The sequence below is a fragment of the Rhea americana genome, unplaced genomic scaffold, assembly GCF_003343005.1.
Source record: "Rhea americana isolate MKP2758 unplaced genomic scaffold, rheAme1 scaffold_518, whole genome shotgun sequence".
In the NCBI taxonomy this organism is placed as follows: Eukaryota; Metazoa; Chordata; class Aves; order Rheiformes; family Rheidae; genus Rhea; species Rhea americana.
The window spans coordinates 17,536-37,392 of NW_028186666.1; the positions used below are offsets into that span (position 1 = coordinate 17,536).

Genomic DNA, 19,857 nt, shown 5'->3' on the forward strand with positions numbered 1-19,857 from the left:
AATCTGGATAGAAAAGCTAACCTTAATTCTGCTTATTTAACAGAACAGTGGATCACACAGAAACAAAAGCAAATGAAACCTACTACTTCTTCCACAACACCAACAGCCAAATGTAAGAGACCCACTGCAAACTCAGCTCAAAKTTTGGGACACTCTCTGTAGCTCACCAAGATAAATGAGAAAGATAGGCTGAAGCAAAAGGCATAAAACAGATGGAACTTTCCATCTCAGGACAGGATTTTTAATAGAAATCAAAAGAGAAGGAGAAGGAAGATAAAACCATGCACATCAACCATGAAGAAAATGCTGTGATTTCTCTTATCTTTCCAACTGTGTTGTACAGGATAGAAAGCATGTTCCAGATAAAACTACGAAGCCTGAGGACTAGCTAAAATTACAACTCAAAAGAAGCCAGCCAAACTTTGATGACAAACATACTTGTTGTATATTGAATTCTCCATCCTCACATTCCTGTTTGTATCTTCTTGGAAGAGTCTCCACCTCACGGATGTCCTCCATGGTAACTTGCTTAGGAAGGACCTCAAACAAAGAGGTTAAATACATGATAATAGACTTTTTGTCTGGAAGCTGTACAGCAACATCTGCATCAAAAAAAAGGGGGGGGGGCGAGAGGGTTGAGGGGGAATATTAAATCAAGAAACTGCTTTCCTAAATAATTATCTAAAATACAGTTATGATTTCACATACACTGGTATAAACAAAAAGTTGTCCTATTAAGTAATCTCTAGTAAGCATTAAGTTAAAAGGTCAGGTTTGACTGGAATAACTGATGTGCAAAGCAGCACAAGCAACTGAAGAAATATAAAATCATTCTCTATATAGAAAGTAAATTCACATCAGAAGGCATGGATTTTTAGATTCAGAGCCCAAAACTGAAATTAGTGAGGAGTAACAGCTATTTTTTTTTTTTGGGGGGGGGGGGAGTGTTGTTCTCAAGTGTCTTCTAAGAAGAAATGCAATTCTGGGACAGTATCCTCCATAAACAAACACTTCAGCATATGCTCTATTCTTACTTGTAGCATTATTCAGGTCACTTTCTGGCTCATATTATGAAAGAGAGTTTCACAAACTCAGGTACATATACCATGTGGATTATGAATTCTACCTATTCAGCTGACACTGATTTTTTTTTTTTTTTTTAATGTGGTGGTGCTTGAATCTACAGTTTGAGAGCTTCTCATATAGAATAAATCTTTAGAGGCGCACTTCAAAGCAGAGTGACAGCTCAGGCTTTTAGAAAGGGGTCATAAAAGTTTCCCAGCAAGCACTCCAACAGGGTAAAGTACTCACAGCTACACAATGGACATAAAGAACAAAAGTTGAGCTCTTAAGCTAGCTCATTCTACACTGCTCTACTTCATCTAAAAAGCACAAGCATTTGAAGTAAATAAATAAATAAATAACAAATAAAAAACTCACCCTATAGAGTACCAGGTGCACCTTCCTGTATACTGCCTCAGCAAGTCAAGCTGAATCCTAACATTCAGAATCTAAAGCATACACATATTCACACTTACCCTTAACACTACAAATTTTTATTCTTATTATCCTAAATTTAACAGCTTGAAATGAAATATCACTGCACAAAACTACTGAAATTTGTACTCTTAGCAAATGTATTTTTTTAAAAAAATAGTTTAATAGCAAAACTTCTAATCGAGTAAAAACAATTATATCACACCTTCAGGATCCAACAGTTTTTCAATTCCCAAGTGGTTTTTGGCTATGCTGAAAGCATGTTCCAGTCTCTCAACYGGGGACATCGTTACAACTTTATCCCAGCTGAAGAGCTCAGGTCTAAAAACAAAGACAACATAGGAAAAAATTAGTCATTTAAATTAAAGAAAAACAAATCTGTAGAATTAGAAGTTATCMCTATGAAGGTAATTGTCTAAGTAATATAAAGATAGGCATATTTATAAAATATAAATATGTGCTTATACACAAATATATAGATATAAAAATATAAGCATTTTCTTTMTAGTGAGGATTTTGCAATCATAAATCAAATAACTGTCTTCATGATCACATGCTCACAGTAATATCCACCTACCATTCTATATATTCTGTATACACTATGTAACTATAACTAGAGATTAAGCGTGACTAAGCAGAAAATAAACCATTCGTTTAAAATTTGTTCCAGAATCAGTTTTCTTCAGGTGTTTCTCTTTACAGCATTACCATCCCTACAATCTTTTTGCATCACACTCAGTTGGGTAGCGAAGAGACACTCTTTCTAGAAAGCCTTATTCCAAGTTCACGATGTGGCTCAGTAATCATTATGGGCTGCCACAGCCAGRAAGAGCAGTAGTCTACCACTTTCTACCACTCACCCTGCCTCTCTGACCTTTTCTGCTGTTAAAATCACAAGTGCTTGTGTGAGTCATGATGTGAACCAGACCAAGGAGCTGACTGGTTTTACAATGCCACTACCCCTCATCTTGGGTTAGTGTTAACTGAATCAAATCTCTAAGCCAGTTCTGCATCCCAAACATACCAGCAGGTCTAAGGGGAAAAGAGCAGAGCATGGAGTAAGAAGCAGGGTCAGCAAACAGGCACCTTTCATAGAGGCAGGGACAGCATATCTAGACGTACACAGCACAATTAGCCTGGTGCTGCAGCAGCACAGCTGCAAGACTACAGAGTTATTGAAAATATTTTCCATTTCTCTGTAATAGTGGCTTCTCATTAAAATACTGCTTTTGATCTTGTGCTTTATAGAACTCTCAGAGGAAAAGAGGGTCTTGCCTTTAATTCTTTAAATACTTAATTCAGATTTAAATTGATCTGAGCATRTGCTTTAATATCTGTTGAGTCATTACACTTTTTGCAACATGAAAGCCATAATTATTACAGCAGGGGTTAAGAAGCAAAGACTCAGAAAGAAGGGGGGGCCATTAAAAAAAAAGAAAAAAAGAAAGAAAGAAAAAGATCCTGACATAAGCTAATGAAATACTCCAACGCCAGGCAAGAAATAACCAGGATAACCACACAGATTCACAAAGTTTTAACGGAGATTTTTTAACTTGAAAAACACTGTAATAAATATATCATATACACGCTACCTGCACACTGCCACAACAATACAAATTTTATTAAAATGTAGTCTAGGTATTACCTAAGAGTAATAAATTTGTACCAAAGAGCAGAATTCAATTTGATAAACTGAGCTAATATTAGGGAATGAAAGAGACCAACACAATAAAATGTTAAATTTCCTGTTACCTCATAAAATGTTAAGTATTGTGAGCATTGCAAAGGTATTATATATTATACCTGAGAGGTAGCATTTATTAACAATTTCTGATAGATACAGAAGGAAGGGAAAAAAATGAGTTATTAAGTCTCTTCACTGAACCCATAAAAAAAAAAATATATTTAAATCACAGGATGAAGCTAAACAAAAAAATCCATTAGTCAGGGATGCACGTGCCACTGGTAAGTTAAAGAGTTTTGTTGTCCTACTGCTTCTGCAACCTGCCTCAACTCCCTTGTTCCTCAGAAGCGCCTTTTATAGCTTCTCTTTTAAAGCTGGCCTACATTCAAAGCCAGCTCAAGATTTCTTGGAAAAGTGGCAAAATGGGGCTTCACTGGCTAAAAGATTGATCCTTTGGGATAGTAAAGCTGAATTCCAAAGCGCTGGCTGCTGACGTGCTCTCAGGTGTCCCGCTGCTGCCTGAAGGAGCGGCAGCAGGGCAGAAGTTGTTGGGGCAGAAGGAAGAAGCATGAAAGAGAAGGAACGGCTGGACGAGCGAATCAAAGACTCAGATCAGCAGTGTGTCGAGTAACTAATGAAAACTTCAGGGAGCTGCCGGAAAATGCAATTCTTCACTTACGTCTAAAACTTGCCCTCTCTCCATCATAAAGCTTCACATGTTTACCAGCAGAGCTATATCACTACATGATTATGCTGGTAAAAAAATTAAAAAAATAACACCATTGCCAGTACAGCTCACACCATCCAGAGAAGGGGATTTGCTACAATTTCCCCTGGTAGCATAAGCTCCACAGAGCCCTCTGCCAGTATTACTCTGCCTTTGGGGAACACTCCTTATAAGCACTCAGGAGTCCACAGGGTGCTGCAAGTGCTCCCAATGCATTCACACAGCCTGAACATCAGCCAGCTCCAGGCTGGAAGGCACAGAGATGCAGGGGCAAACCTGTGCTGAAGTCAGCAAGCCCTGTGATAGATCCTGTTACCTCAGTCAGCACAGATTCAATAGAGGCTTTAGTGCAGAGAACAGCAGGCTCAAAGTGAACGTATGCTTTTGTGAATACTCTTCTATCTGCTGGGTAAAAATACTCTGTGCTTCTGGGTATATTCTGTGTGATGTACAGCGTTTAATATGACAGATACCTCATGGCCGGAAGGTCTGGTTAAATTCCACAAATTATCATACCATTAACATGTTAAAATGGTTGATTACAGTAAGAAACATCCTTGCAAAGCAATGAGCTGACTTCATTTGAAGTGTGCCAATGGATTGCTCAGAAGCACATCTCAAAGAACAGAAAAGAAAGGGGGAGGGAGGGAGAAGGTATGCAAATTTCACAGGAGTCAGTAACGATCATTTATTTAGACAACCAAAGATTTCTTCTAAATCAGAAAGAACATAAAATATCTTCCCAAAGAAGATACAAGCTGCATTACAAGTTTGTATTATCATCAAACAACCATATACACTACAGATATCCAAAGCACCCTATTACCTTTGGATTCTTCTGTTCAGATTGAACACAAAGCACAACCTCCTGAAAGAGCTGAGTATACTGTCCTTCAGGCAACATACATTCAAAAACCAAGAGCCACCAAGTCTATATTCCTTATTCCTTCATTCTGAAGCTTCTCTTTATCTCCATATTGAAGAGATATGGCAAATTCAGATTGAAGATATCTTTCCCTTTTCAGGAGAGGGAGGTTGGCAGGAAGCAGAAAGGAAGGCATGGGGGAAGGAGATGGTCAATCCCCCCTGCAAAGACCCATTCATCTTACTTTCTAGTTAATGCATACTAAATGGGATTTAAATCAGCCTCAAATACATGTGTGTCGACACATGTGCGTCTACATGTGTATGTGTAAAAATAGACAGTTACACTGCTGCCTTGACTATCATCCGCAAGTAACTGCTGCTCTAGCAAATAATCCTCCATTGTTGTTACAACAACAAAAAATGAATCGCTGAAACAGGCTAGAAGTTGTCAAATGCTCAAGCATCAAGATATAGAAAAATAAGCTGCATATTTCATTAAGTGCAAGGTAAGTCAGCATTTGTCACCTACTTGTGTCTATGGACGACAGCGTTAAAAGCAAGTCCATCCGCCCAGCTCGTGGTGAAGTTCAGAACATTGACTTGGCTGTAAGGTCTCGTGGACTGCCGAACCCAGCTCAACAGGATTTTCTCACTATTGGTCTGCTGCAAATCTGACATGATGTTCTTCATGACATCCTTCACCTGCAGAACGGTAGCAACTAGACCTTACAGATATATTCTCCAYTTTTCCTTTGCACAAAACCTTTGAACCAAAATATTTCACAAATCCAGGAAAACTCTTCTCCATGAAAAGCTATGAGACAAGCTTTAACTCCTTACATGAAATTTGGGAATAGTCTTTAAGTTATCTTTGCATTCTCCTGATTACAAGAACCAGTAATGCTCCATGTAATAAAAAACACATTAGTTGTAAGTCACAGATTTCCCCTCCTTCTCAGGACTGCCTAAGATACACATGGAGAGTAATATTCCCCAATGCTCACGTTGGAGGTTCCACCAAGTAAGCATACCCCAGCAATAGGGCTTGAAAAGTTTTTCCTGCAAGAATAGTATTTCTGCTCAGCTCACACAGGAAGTTTGCTGTTGAAGTACTACGTCTAGACTTGAGAAAGGAATATAAACACAATGCTTTAGCCTGAAAAGCTTTCCTGGTATTAACAGTACTAGGAACTGACTGAGTGACTRGCTACAACTGAGCACATAACTGGAATAAATACTGGGGGATGCAGCCAATATACAGAGATCAGAAACCAAACACTGGCCTACTTTTATTTACCAGCTCAGAATAGAAGCAGTATTTTCTGCTGAGGGAAAAAACAAAACAAACGAAACAAAACAGGAAGTTCTGTAAGAATTCCAAAAGATTGACGTGCATGWTTCCTGGAAAGGAAGATATCTCGCAACAGCCTTCTCACCTGCCAGTGCAAGATAATGCTCCATAGCAATCCCAGGGTCAGCTTGTGATTCCCATCAACGATGTCAGTTCCTCCAATATTCACCAACTCCACCTGGAGATGTTAAATCACTTTATGTCAAAGAACATTACCACATTCTCAACCTGCAACTCTAACCCATATTCCTAGCTGTCCAGCCACATGTTATCAAATGTTCTGAGCCAATGATTAGGTAAAAGAGAGAAGTTGAGATTACAACACAATACTGTCTATCTTTTGTCATGAAATTTGTCATGAAAACTGCTTAAACATCACCACAAATGAGATGGTTGCAAAAAAGATATTCCACTGGAAAAGTTTTATGCTCTCTTTTGCTATACAGATATGTACCAGCAGGCAAAACTGACTGATGGACATGCAAATATTAAGGATCTGCTATCTTTTTTTAACGAGTTAAGAAGCAGTCCTGTTCCTAAAGACTCTCAGAGATGCTACAGAACCATAAAAATTCCACAATTAAAAATAAAAGCTCTTCGACATTCTAATTGAGGTCACTAAAAAAATTAGTAAAATTAAAAAATATGAAAAGTGATAGGGAAATTAAACTTTAGTAGGTAAGAGGGCAGAAGGGACTAGACAGTCCTGCATCAAGTACTCAGCACTCTGCAGGAGATGCCCACTCAAYGCTACTGTAGACTCTGAGTCTACAGAAAATCTAGTCTTCATTCAGAGAGAAAAGGGCACCTGCTCTGAACTACTTTTTGGAGGAACCTAAGAGCAGTGCACTGAATTAGTCACAACCATGCCTATGRAAACTAGACCAGGAATAACTGCCTATTGCTGACGAAAAATACCTCCCTGTGTGTATACACACATATAGTAGGTGCAGCAATCAGGTGTGGGTGGTGAGGCTTCATATTCCTAAATAACCTGAGCCAGGAGCCAATTGACCCAAGAGTAAGCAGCAGAGCACATTTCACTTACATGGTGAAACTTTCTTCTCCCATTCTCTCCTCTATCCTAGCCCCCAAATAAGGTGGTGTTACCCACAGAACCCATCAGAAACAGTTCCTGGCCTACACCATCTCCAACTACAATATCTGGGCTTTGCATGGGAAAAATAGTAGTTGGTAGTAGCTGGACAAAACTGTACCAAGGAGCTGACTAGTAATTAAACGACATGGACAATCATAGGACAGAGGTGAAGCCTCTCTCAGTGGACATAGACTTAAGCAGCAGAATCAACAAAAGCAAACAAAGTTTGATACTGCTTTAAAAGAGCTTTCTGATATATATACATGTATATATATTACATTTTGAAGTACTAAGAAAGTCTGTGGATTTGTCAATTGTCCTGTCCCAATTTCTATATCAGTTAGACCAGGATTTTACTATAATCCTCTTGCTAGTACTAGGTATGTGCTTGCTTAAAACATTTGTAAATTTAACAGACAAAATACAGGCCAAAAGAACCACCAGTGCCAATCATTAAACAATTGCACTGGAAAACACTGCAGAAGGCAGGGAGCATAAAGCAAGGCTAAAGATTAAGGGAACAAAAAGAAAACAATTACATTGCTTACAATTACAAGGTAAGAGTTTTTGTTCATATGCAACAAAAGAAAAACATTCCTGAGAATATGTAACAAAAAAACACTTAATGTTTTTTAATACAAATCTTGTCATTACTACAAGTAGTGAGCTCCTCTGTACAAACTATATACAGCTTGGTACCTATTTTAAAAAAATGCCCACTTTTGTATATTAATGATTAAGAATTAAACCAATACTTTKCAGCATGCAGCCAGAAAGCTGCTATGATGGTCATTGGACTACTAAGACATAGACAACCAAGAAAAGAGAGCTGATAGTAGATCATCACTATTACTGACAATAGAAATTTCGCTACATGGAATGATTTCCAATGGAATTTTTTCTTAGTCCTCAAATCCAGAAAAGTTGAAATTTACTAAATAGAATCATTCTGCTCATCAACTGGATAAGGTCACTCAATCAATTAAATGTCTACACTGCAGGTTTGCCTGTTCTTTGCAATACAGATTTAAACACTCTTTCATAAATTATTTCACAAGTTATGAATATTGTATAGCCCACAAACTCTCTGACAAGAGAATATAACTGTTTCTCAGTGAATGTCATTCCCCTTTGTCTTATCAAACACACACTTTCTAATAAAGTTAAGCAGTAGGTATAAATCATATATATGATCTTAAACTTCAGCTTACTAACACTACTSTTTTGTTTCTAGAACCCCAGATTCTGCTTGCTTAAGGAAGAACCAGTAAATTATTGTAATTCAGTATCACTTTATTATCTTCATATAACAAATCAATTTCCAACTGGAAAGACCTACTACTTATCTTTACAAAAAGCATTCAATATTTATAGAACCTAAGAAAAAAAAAACAATCCACCACTAAACTTTGGTTACTTCCTAGAAATATGACACTATTCCACCAACACAGAGAGGAAAATGCAGTATTATATAATATTTTCATATTAGTTAGTAGTTCATAGTAGTTCACATAAATATATCAGAGCCTTTGTGCATTAAACAAGACAGCTTGCTTCATTGCGTTTTATTGTCAGAGTTTTACTCTCGAATTATTTTAGTGTCATGACACTTACAAATAGAAATTCTAATTACAGAGATTTATGCTTATCAGGAATTGATAAGCATATCAATATGCATATCATATGATAAGCCTAAATTGATAATTGAATTCAGGCAAAAACTTTACAACAGTGCTACCAGTTTCAAAGCACTGGGGAAAAAAAGTAAATAAATAATTATTCTCATTTTTCTAAAGGAGTATTTTCTTTTCTAAWCAATTACCAAAGTTAGAAACTAGGAACACATATCAGAGATTTGACACAGAACTGATCGATCCCAATAGAAAGATCCCAGGGGATTTGGAAAGCAGATCTTGAAAAACAGAGATGCAAAATCTGTCATGCCCTCACAGATTTTTGCCCAARTCCTGCATCTTCACTGGAAATAAACTATTTGTCTTGCCAAGTTCAAAAACTACACATAACAGAGTTTCAAATCAGCTTCTTTAAAATTGAAACTGTATAGATAGATTTGTTTATGGAGTTGAACACATCTCTGAAAAAGCACAGTTYAGTTATAGTAGTAATATTCTAGCATTTTATCATTTCACAAAATTGCCAGGCACTGACTTCCAACATCAGCTAGGTAAAACGTTCTCAGTTTTCACCACCTCACAGAATTCTCATTTTAGGTGCTAAAAATCACCTTATGCTCTTCGCTTTGAACTCATTTATATRTAGACATAAATTAAAGAATCTACCAAAAAGATCTGTGGAAAACATGCTCACATTGTTCTGATGCAAGACTTGCAGTACTCTGTTGACATTATTTAAGGCATGTACTCTTGTGGAACCTCGTTCTTTAGGCTGGGGAGCAAAAAAAAGAAAATCACAATCTGCTGATATCAGAATTAACTTGACAGACCAAGGCAAACTAATCGTACAGCAAACAACAGGAAATTTGTCTGAGTTTTCTCAGTATTTTTCCTTCTTAAGTAGGAACAAAACCAAAACAAGATCACTCAAAGCAATTTCAAAATGAACATTAAAATGAAAACTAGTCAGAAAAATATCTCTTAATTAAACGCACAGTCCAAGCCCTGGATTCAAAATACATTTCAGTTCATCTTAGGCAAGCTCACCACTTTTGTTCCCAGCATCTGCAGGATTATGTATTGGCAATTCAACAGCATAGTGGGAGTTCCTGGGGATAATCTGAGGGTTTTGAGCGTTTGCCAAAGCAGTTGAAATTTTTTGGCTCTTCATAGGGAACAAGCAGCAATTTGTTTTTCTGGCACCAAAAGTCTGTTAAATCTTTGCGCACTGGGAAGATGTAACACTTCCTGACTTTCCCATCCTTTTAGTATCCCGAGAGAGAGAAAAAAAAATAAAAATAAAAAGCACTGCAACTCTTGACAATACCTTCCACTCCATTTACCTTAATTGGTGCAATTTAATTTCAGCAGCAGAACACCATTATATCACATGAGTATGGAGCTGAACTTGGAACCTAGTAATCAAAACTAGAAAACAGAAGACTCCCATTGTCTTCAATGGGCTTCAAGTCAGACCTCAAATCATTAGGAGTACTAGTGAAATCTCTTTAGAAAACAAGACAAACTTGCAGGATGAGAACTTCAAATTGCTGAAGTTTCCATTATAAAAGCATGAAATCAAATTGAAAATTATTATAAATGGCATTTTATATACTATATGTGTGTGTATATAAAAATTGTAAGAGCTCTTTCATGAGCTCATTAGAAAAACTCCACAAAGGTCTAGTTAAAAGCCACTGTTCCAGATCACCTAGAAACAGACCTCTAAAAGATCACTATTTAAAATATACAGTATGYGAATAATACCACTGGCTTTACATGCTTTGCTAAACAGTACGTTAACCTTCAAGAAAGGGTTACAAACTAACTACAGCCTGACCCTAAATYCCATATGAATGGGGCTCTCAGGAATTTCATTGAAATTGCAGTGAAGTCAGACTGTATACTACAAGCAAAACAGTTTGTAAACCATTAAAAAAAAAAAAACATATTTGCTGTTTCATTTCTGTGTGTTTTCTTTTTTTAAATGGCTGGCAATACAATTCATACRTATTTCTCTTACCAGAGGTTTCCCTGTCAAACCCTCCAAAAGATCCAAAAGCTTCCTTCCATCTTTTAGATCTGTGAACATGTCCTTAACTGGGGGCTTCCCGCTCTGCAGAAAAAAAAACAGAATCATTACTACATTAATTTTAAGTAGAGTCTTCCTGAAAAAGGCACTTTTCCTATTTTGTTTTTATATCTCAATTTACTATTATTTTACATTACTTTGATGATTCAGGTTAATTTTCGTATGAGTATTACAAAAACTAAGCGACAGTGACAGTGATTAGTGGTAGTGATTAGGGAGGCCCCTTTCATCTCCAAGATTTTGTTGCTCCCCACTCCTAGGTTCTGTGTATCAACAGCCCAGTATCGAGAAACTGAATAAGCCTATCCTGATCCCCATTAGCATAGATACCTTAGCTTGTGAGGAGGGCAAAGAACAGAACTTCATTAGCCTGAAGACTCATTTGAGAAAGAATGCTTTGGTCTGATCACATCTAGAGGATGAAGAAAATGGAGCTTCTTAGAAGAAGCTATCTGGACAAATTCTCTTGGATTAAAAAATAAAAACAAAACAAAAAAATAAAAACTTTGAACTGAGCCTTGTGTAAGGAGCTGCCACTCTTTACATAGACTGGGAGATCAAATTTTGTAATGTAATTTGAAACAAATTAATCATGTCCTCTGCCCTGGGAAAATAAGCAAAATGTGTAAAACAGAGTTGCTCTAAATTACATATTTCTAATACTAATTTCCTTTGTGAATGAAGGGAACCTGTACAAGAGTGGTAGTATATGACAGCAGAATAACGTTAGCCTTCCACTTTTGCTTTTAATCTTCTTCCTGGACCCAAAAAAAAGTTAACATAGGAAAACATTAGGGGAAGAAAAAAAAAAAGAAAGAAAGAAAAAGACACAGGCAGCCAGCAGCTAAATAAGTGTGTTTGCTTTGTTATATTCATCTGCTGGCTGTCAGTATATCAATTAAGCTACTGCTTTGACTGTCCCTATGAAGCGCTAATTTGAAGAAAACAAATTTTTCTAAAAAGTTCCTAAAAAGTGGCACCTAAAAACCTATCACCTAGGTTTTGTAACATTGCTCTTCAGAAAGACGACTGTCAAAATCCTAACTTACATGACTTGTCATCTTCTCCACTTTCACTTGCCTCCCTACTTCTCTGACATAGTTACTTATTGCCAAACTCTGGCTAACAAAAAGCCAGACAAACAAAAAGAGTTCAACTCCCTACTGAACGCCACTTTTAGCAAATAGCTGTTTTCCCTCAAGTATTATTAGGGTTATTTCATTTAARTGTCAAATTTAATGAAAAGCAGTAACTATTAAAAAGATTCGATACTACTAAAAGCAGTCATCTGAAATCAGAGCTTAATAACTGCAGAGCAACATTTCAGTCTCCTGTACAAAAATATACCTAACTGTAACCCAGTGCTTCAACAGAGAACAGCTAAACTAACAGCTGCAAGAATGATCATATAACTGCAAGGTCACTTTTTAGACTACAGAGATGATAGCTTCAGTTTCTGTTATTAAATTAGTTTCACAAAGTTATTCTCCAATTCTTTTCACAAGTCATGCCTAATTCCATTTATTTACACACACACAGTGTTCAACTAGTTAAGTAAAGGATGCAAAAAAATAGGYAACTGGTAGCCTGATAGCACGTAGAGAAATATTCACCAAATTTCAGTATTTGGTTATATGCTGCCATTATATTTTGCCTCTTTCTGAGTGCTACTATTCCCTTCCAAGCAAGGGACCAGGCTTTCAGCCTAGTGTAAGCACTTTTCAGGTGTTTCAGGTACTTTGTTTCTGCCTAGCAGCTTAAATCTAAATTAAAAAGCATATTGTTGAGGCAGTAGCACAGGAATATGTAAGGAAACGTCCAAGGAAATCTCTTGCAGTTTACGGTGCATAACGAGAGGGGATGATCCACAGGAGCAGGACCATACCCCAGACACCAGAAAAAGTTAATTTAAATATGGTTTGCCTCGCCACACAGATGATGTACGAAGTAGGTTGGTATGGGCATGAAGAAATTTAGTTTCATATTTCCATTCCTCTGGACACATGAAGCTAACATAAGCCTGACTGGATGCAAAGAAGCTCAAGCTGTCCTTGTGAAAGCAAATGCCTGCTACCATAGAAGTGGCTGCATACAACCCAGCATAACCACGTAGGGTCAAAGCACTCCATATGCATAATCACAAGGCAACATAGAAATGAGAATAGCTTCAGTAGCAAGATTCTATGAATTTCCTCCCCTTGGGGATAAGTTAGTTAACTAACAGACATTCCACTTAACAGCTTTTGTTTTTTAAAAAAATTACAGAAAATTTAATATTCTACCTGCACACTTGCAGTACTAAACTCAAGCTCTGCATATACAACCCCTAAATAAGTCATCTTTTAATTGACTGCTAAACAATTAAAAAATGCATATATACGTATAAAACACACAAATTGAAAATATCAAAGCTGAGATTACTAAAGCTATATAGCCTCAGTTTGTTTGATGCTTTAGCTCTAGAACTTCACAAAACAGGATTTGGATCTACTGAAAAAGCAGAAAGACAACTCTAACTTAATACAGTGCAACAAAGCGGGTTGGCGGTATGTGTTCACTTTATATGCGTGAAAATAAACTGTACAACTTCCTGCTTTCAGTCTTTCACTTCAATAGGTCATGGCATATTCCAACCATAAGCAATGTACCCTACTGTGATGGTAGAAATAATTTAGATTTTCTCAAGAGAACAGTTTTCCATTTCACTGACCATCAGAACATCTCATCTTTCTGTGAGTTTAAAGAGTCACCAGAAGAGTATTAAATTATTTTTGCAATCTAAGATACTCATTTTCAGTTTAAACAGTATCCATTATCCTCAAAACAAATATAGACAAAGTAATGTTAAAAATCTCTTTATTTAGTGGATTAATATCTAGAAAAACATGCTCTACAGGACTGAAGTCAGTTCACATGAAAGATTTCTACAAGCATGAGCGGACTAAAGTTGGTAAGGGATTCACCTCACCACTTTCATCACCTCTGTTGCAGCACAGCAGCCAGGAAACCTGCTCCTCTGGCTTTCAGTTCATCCCGTGAGGGACCCAGGTACCTGTCTGCAGTGGCCACCTGGGCAGCTGCAGCTGCTGTCTCAGAGCGCAGAGCAGGAGGGCTGCCATTGCAATGGGAGCAGAAACCTCACACTCTGCACCCTCCCCTGGTCACAGTGCCTCCCACTTGTTCRTTTTCCTCACACCTGGGCACACATTTCCATGCACGACCTGCAATCTGAGATTCATAGTGTGGAGTCCAGATTATCACTGCTCTGTCCTCTACTTTACAGTGCAGCTGGATCCAGTCCTGATCTCCTTTGATGCAGTTAGACAGCAATCTAGTGTACTTCAGTAAGTCTTTTTCCTTCCTTTTCCAGGAAAGACACTGCATATCCCAGTTTGACAGCTGTATGATTCATAAATTAATTTTTTTCAAGCTTGGAAAGGAGACAAAACCTTTATATATAATATATATATGTATTAATATGTATATATTTTTATATAATATATATATTACTATATATATATATACACACACACTATATATATATATACACATACACACACTATATATATATATACGCATACACACACTATATATATATATACGCATACACACTATATATATATATATACGCATACACACGCATACACACGCATACACGCCAGCCCAAGAGATGCTTCCATAGAGTCATTTCCCGATAGAAGACAAGGTGCAGCTTTTGGGGCAATGCCAGTAGACAGCTAAGCACGTTCTCCTGTATGCATGCACTGTTCAGCCCTGTACTGGGACATGCTGTTGTGATCACTACCATCTCCTTATGAAAAAAAGGAATCTACAGCTACATTTCTTCACAAACAGGACCCACCAGAAAGGCAACTGAGGGATACCACTGCGTCTTCGCAGAGACGGCYCGTTATCAGACGGGGAGCCAAAGCATAGGCTGGACCCTTTTTCCTAGTCATTAGAGAGCCTAATCCAAAACAAATCTTGTAAGTGAATGGAAGGATTTTCAACCAGTTCAATAGCCTCCGAATTAGATATGATGGGTAAATACCTTAAATTACCAGTATACTTCCCGAGCTTTTTCAAGCAGTTCATTAGAACAAATCTTTTGTCTGTGTACCAGGAACCTTCCTGTCCCAAATGACTGCAGCTGAGGGAGGCAGATCCAGTAAGCCCTGGAGCACTCAGAGCCCCAGCTCTGTCCCACAATCTCAGCTCCCCACTCAGGGCATCAGACGTGGCCATGTGCAGACAGCACTGCCCAGAGCCATGCTGAGGTGATGCACATGGCCCCAACCAGGGCCACTCCGGGGCAGACTGCCGTGCTGCAGCTAAAGCCATGACTCCGGGGGAGGGCAGAAGTCTGCTCTTACCCTACAGGGTGAGGCCTAGGGCTTTGCAGACGCTTTTTCCTGCAATCCTTGCCCAGGGCCATAGAGCCAGCCAACTTACCCCTAACCTTTGAGCAATCCGGCCTTCTGAAAAAAAATGTATATGTGCACCTATAGATACACACACACACAGAGATATATACACACAAATGAACACACACACACACACTTATCTGCACCACCTAAAATGCATGTTTATCTCTGTAGAGTTGAGCCAATCTGAATCTCTCCTTTCAGAACTAACTAATTTTACTCACTTTCAACACACTTAAACACTACAAAAGTATATGGCAGTTCAGCCTCTGCCAACATCCAGTAAGCAGAAGCATTCCATCACTAACAAAACAGATCAAGAAATTTAAGTACTTGCTTTGTAAGAGTGACAGTGACAAACCATACTAAGCCCTTAAGCAAGGGCAAATTGCTAGTCACAGCTATGCTGGTAAGTACTTAAGGAACCAGCCTACATTGTGCTAAGCACCCTACAAACACGAGGCAGATAATGGGTCCTTTCTCAAAGACAAAATAGGGCACATTTTACACTACAAAGATAGCAGTGCAAAAGAAAAGCGTGGGCACTTTGAGTACCAGAAGAACTGTGTTGGTTTGAGCTGTAAAACATTCACACACCCTCTCACTGAACACTTACATCAGTTAACAGAAGAAGGTTTTTCTCAGCTTAGTTTATGTTTGCAGTGGCAGTAATGTAACATTGGCAGAAAACCTCTTTCACTCAGCCTGCCTCAGAGGCCTTTGCCAGCAGAATTGTAGACAGAGTAGAGACCAGGGCTTGATAAGACAGACAAAATAAAAGAACATAATTAACAGACAAGGCTGTGTTGGGTCCCAAATGCTTTAAACTGGCATTGACAGCAGAAAAGGAGTTGAGCTGCTTAAACAGAGACAAGCTTAAAGGGAAAGAGAGAGAGGCAAAAGGAAAGAGAAAGGAAGGCAGAGAAAAGGAGGGAGAGACAGAGAAGGAAAACACCAAACCCACCCTAGAGATCACAGGTAATCTGAGGACAGGCTGCTTGTACTCCTATAACACATGTGACTCCAGGCCAAGGTTATCCATCACAAAGCTCATGATCAAACCATCCCACTGCATTTATTCCAACAAACATCTCAGTGCCAGCTCCAGTGCTAATAGCAGGGGGTGGGAGGAATAAAGACTGGTTGCTAGCTATCCACAGCAGAGAGCACAACTGCTGTTGTTTCATCTCCCAGAGGGCAGCAGTTTCTTAAATATCTTAGAACTGCAGACGAGATGCTAGTCATAGCGGCAAGATCAGTAACTACAAGGCATCAGCTTCGCACACATCAGTGAGAGCTGCCTGACTGGGGAAGGAGAGCGCTCGCGCAATGATCTCTTCCTCATGAAGCAGCCCTAATACACCTGTTGGCCATCTTTGAGCCAACCCACCCTGATCAGGTTTAAGATGGTGACTCACACTTTTTTGCATGTATCTAGGATTACTTGCTGTGTGACAGAATTACAAAGAAGGGGTCATCCAGGCCAACCAATATGACTATGCAGAAATCATCCCTTCTCTTTGCCAGAAAGTGTTTCCATGAAATATAGGAAGCTAGGAACAAAATCTGGACCAGATTCTTTTTTATAAAGTCGTCCTATACTACTAATAGTACAAAGATAAGCCATCAACATTCATAGTTTCCCTTCTAATAAAAACCAGGCACAGCTGCAAGGTAACACTTTTCCTTGACTGTGTTTCACAGTAGAATGTTCTTAACTTTCCCTTTATTATTTATGTGGAACTACAGCAAATAGAGTCAAGTTATAAAGAACATTGAGGAGTCGCACATTCTTAATAAAATGTAGCCTATTTTTTTTTTTGAATACTGCTTCCAAGGTTTTATAATCTAGGAGTGTTATTTATTTTATCATTTCATCACAACTATTGATGCTTTTWATATATTGTTCTTGAATATGAGATTATATACAAAGTTAATCACTAATTTAAAAAGTTTAATGCTAGCTTAATTGTTTAACTAGAAACACACAGTTTCTCTTAGGTCATCACATTTATCTGCARCAGAGAATTTACATGTTCTTCAAATCAATAATTATTAAAGGTATGTTATTAGAGTTAACTCTTTTCCAGTAATGAACGCCAAGGATATTGGAGCACAGCARTGAAAGGTATGCCAAATTAATTCTAAATCTTCTTCAGTGATACTGATTCAGACCTCCTAGCAGCAACATTAAAAACAGAATGAGAGTTCCTCTCACTAGCCACACTAACGCATGCTGGTGGTCACCAGGGAGGCAATGCGTATCGTAAAAAGCACATGTATGGTCATCAATAGCTACCAAGGGATGAAATCTGCACTAAGTTCTGGCTGTTCAGAGCAGTGCTGGGAAACCCCCTAGTTGCCATTTAGATTATYGGCCACCTCAGAAATACCAACACACCCTGAAAGCACACAGAAAGCAGTATGCCTGGATTTTCCATTAGATTCTCCTGATCTTTCAGTGTCATTTACCTGAGGTTAGAGTTAATTAATTTTAATTGAGAGATGACTCAACACGTAACAAGAGGCTCAGCAAATAGGTCAAAATAGTTGTAGGAATGCAAAAACCACCTTCTCCCCTCCTTGACAAGGGGGAAATACTGAGCAAGTTGGGCACTTGAACTAGAACATAAACTATTTGTCATATCCAAATACTTTCCTAAGAATTCATGGTAACCACCTACTTAATTTAAACTTAGTTACAAACAAAAACAGTGAGAATACAGCTGATCATGACCAATACAAATTAAGAGACATGCCAAATGCTGCTACATCATGAGATCAGTACATGGAAACTCAATGTGGGAAACAATTCAGAAAGCAGAAAGGTCACTGAGCAAAGTAAACAACTACATTAATAAATTGGAACTGAACATGCCAATTTCTAATTTCAGACCACAAGCACAGATTTCAGAAATATTATTAAAATGTGAAAAGTACTTTTTTTTTTTCCTTCCATTTACATGGAGGAGTTGTAGAACTTCATACATAAATAAAATACATTTTCCAGGTCACATCTTAGCCAGTAACTGAATATGCCCTATCACATTTAGCATTTCTTTGCTGAATATGCCTCAGTACTTGTGGAATCAGTATACAACATTAGAACCAAAACTAAAAATTCACATTACAAGTAGTAAAAAAAACAGTCACAGTAGGACAGCACCTTATAAACAGAATTAAATATCACTACCAGTGCTTGAAAATAAAATAACTACAAGCAATCAAATAGCTATTTAAAACTCTATATGGGCAAAAAAGGGAGAGGGGAGAAAGATCACTGAGGTACAGTGGTAGGCTTAATTCTTCTAGATGACAGACATGACTAAGTAGCTTCAAAGCTGAAAAGCTAAGGATAATTCACAGGACACTTGAAATACTTGGCTGACAACATGTCAGAAACAGGGAAACACATATCAGACACAGTAAGCTGGCAAACAAACCCAAGGCATCAGCAGCTCTGTGGGTCTTCTCCCCTGCACCCCCCCCCAATATACCTATCAAATAGACAAAAGCAAAGCAGTCAGCTGTAGCACTGAGAAGTTCTCCTCCCGCCTCCAAYCAACTAGAATGGTAACCAACTGAGACTATGAATCAGAACCCAACTGTGTAATTCAGAGCCCAGAGGGCTAACTAAAATCAGTGACTACAATCCATATTACTCTGCCAGGTTTGGTGTTCAGAAAGGGACATGCTGCCTGTGCTCTGTTCCAAGAGATGAAACCAAGAGCAGTGGAAAGGAGAATAGACAACTGGCAGTTCTCCCACTGTATCTAAATACAGGTGAGATCATGAACTGCACTGTATTATTGCTTTTATGATATATATATATATATATATATATATATATATATATATATATATATATATATATATATATATATATATGTAGTTATCCTTATTATATCTCATTCTCTACTGAAATAGAAAAGATTTATTTTCCTGTATCTTGTTTAATTCATGCATTATTTCAGGTCTTCTGAGAAAGAAGAACTAAGTAACCCAGTTAAGAAATAAAAAAGCAAACTAAAAACAAATGGAATTTTTCACAGCCTTTGCTCAGCTGAAACAAACACAGTTCCTTTTCCATCCAGGTTGTTCCTCAGGTTAATGCCAAATATTTTATAATGTCTGGCAATCCTTCTGAGTGAGGTGGTATCTTACAGTTTAATTTAACAATAGAAGACAGAAGAACTACACAGTAGAATACAAGTGCTCATGGCACTSAAAAATTGAACTAGAGAAAAGAGTACAAGCATCTTTGGTGATGTTTCCTGGGGCAGATAACATCATCCAGTGAATATTTTTGCACTCTTCTTGTACGATTAATATATTAAACTCGTAATTCTCCTACCCAGAAAATGGTTTCTGAAATGTCTTTGGCTTCAGGTATCCTAGGTTATGTGAAATTAAAGACAAAAGCAGGCCTATTCAAGATAATTACAAAAATTTATCAGGTTTGCTAASAGTTAGCAATGTAGT

The 19,857-nt window shown here is 37.8% G+C and overlaps 1 protein-coding gene across 4 annotated transcripts in view; it reads right to left on the minus strand.

Moving 5' to 3' along the window:
* The window catches only part of LOC146588387 (utrophin-like), a 103,336-nt gene that overhangs the window by 15,743 nt on the left and 67,736 nt on the right, over positions 1 to 19,857 (minus strand). For all 4 annotated transcript variants that reach the window (XM_085318086.1, XM_085318085.1, XM_085318087.1 and 1 more), the window contains exons 3-8: positions 10,883 to 10,975; positions 9,554 to 9,631; positions 6,212 to 6,304; positions 5,305 to 5,477; positions 1,703 to 1,818; positions 439 to 602 (exon numbers count right to left, since the gene is read on the minus strand). In XM_085318086.1, coding sequence (XP_085174212.1) covers positions 439 to 602; positions 1,703 to 1,818; positions 5,305 to 5,477; positions 6,212 to 6,304; positions 9,554 to 9,631; positions 10,883 to 10,975 — 717 coding nt within the window. The remainder of the gene's footprint in view (positions 1 to 438; positions 603 to 1,702; positions 1,819 to 5,304; positions 5,478 to 6,211; positions 6,305 to 9,553; positions 9,632 to 10,882; positions 10,976 to 19,857) is intronic.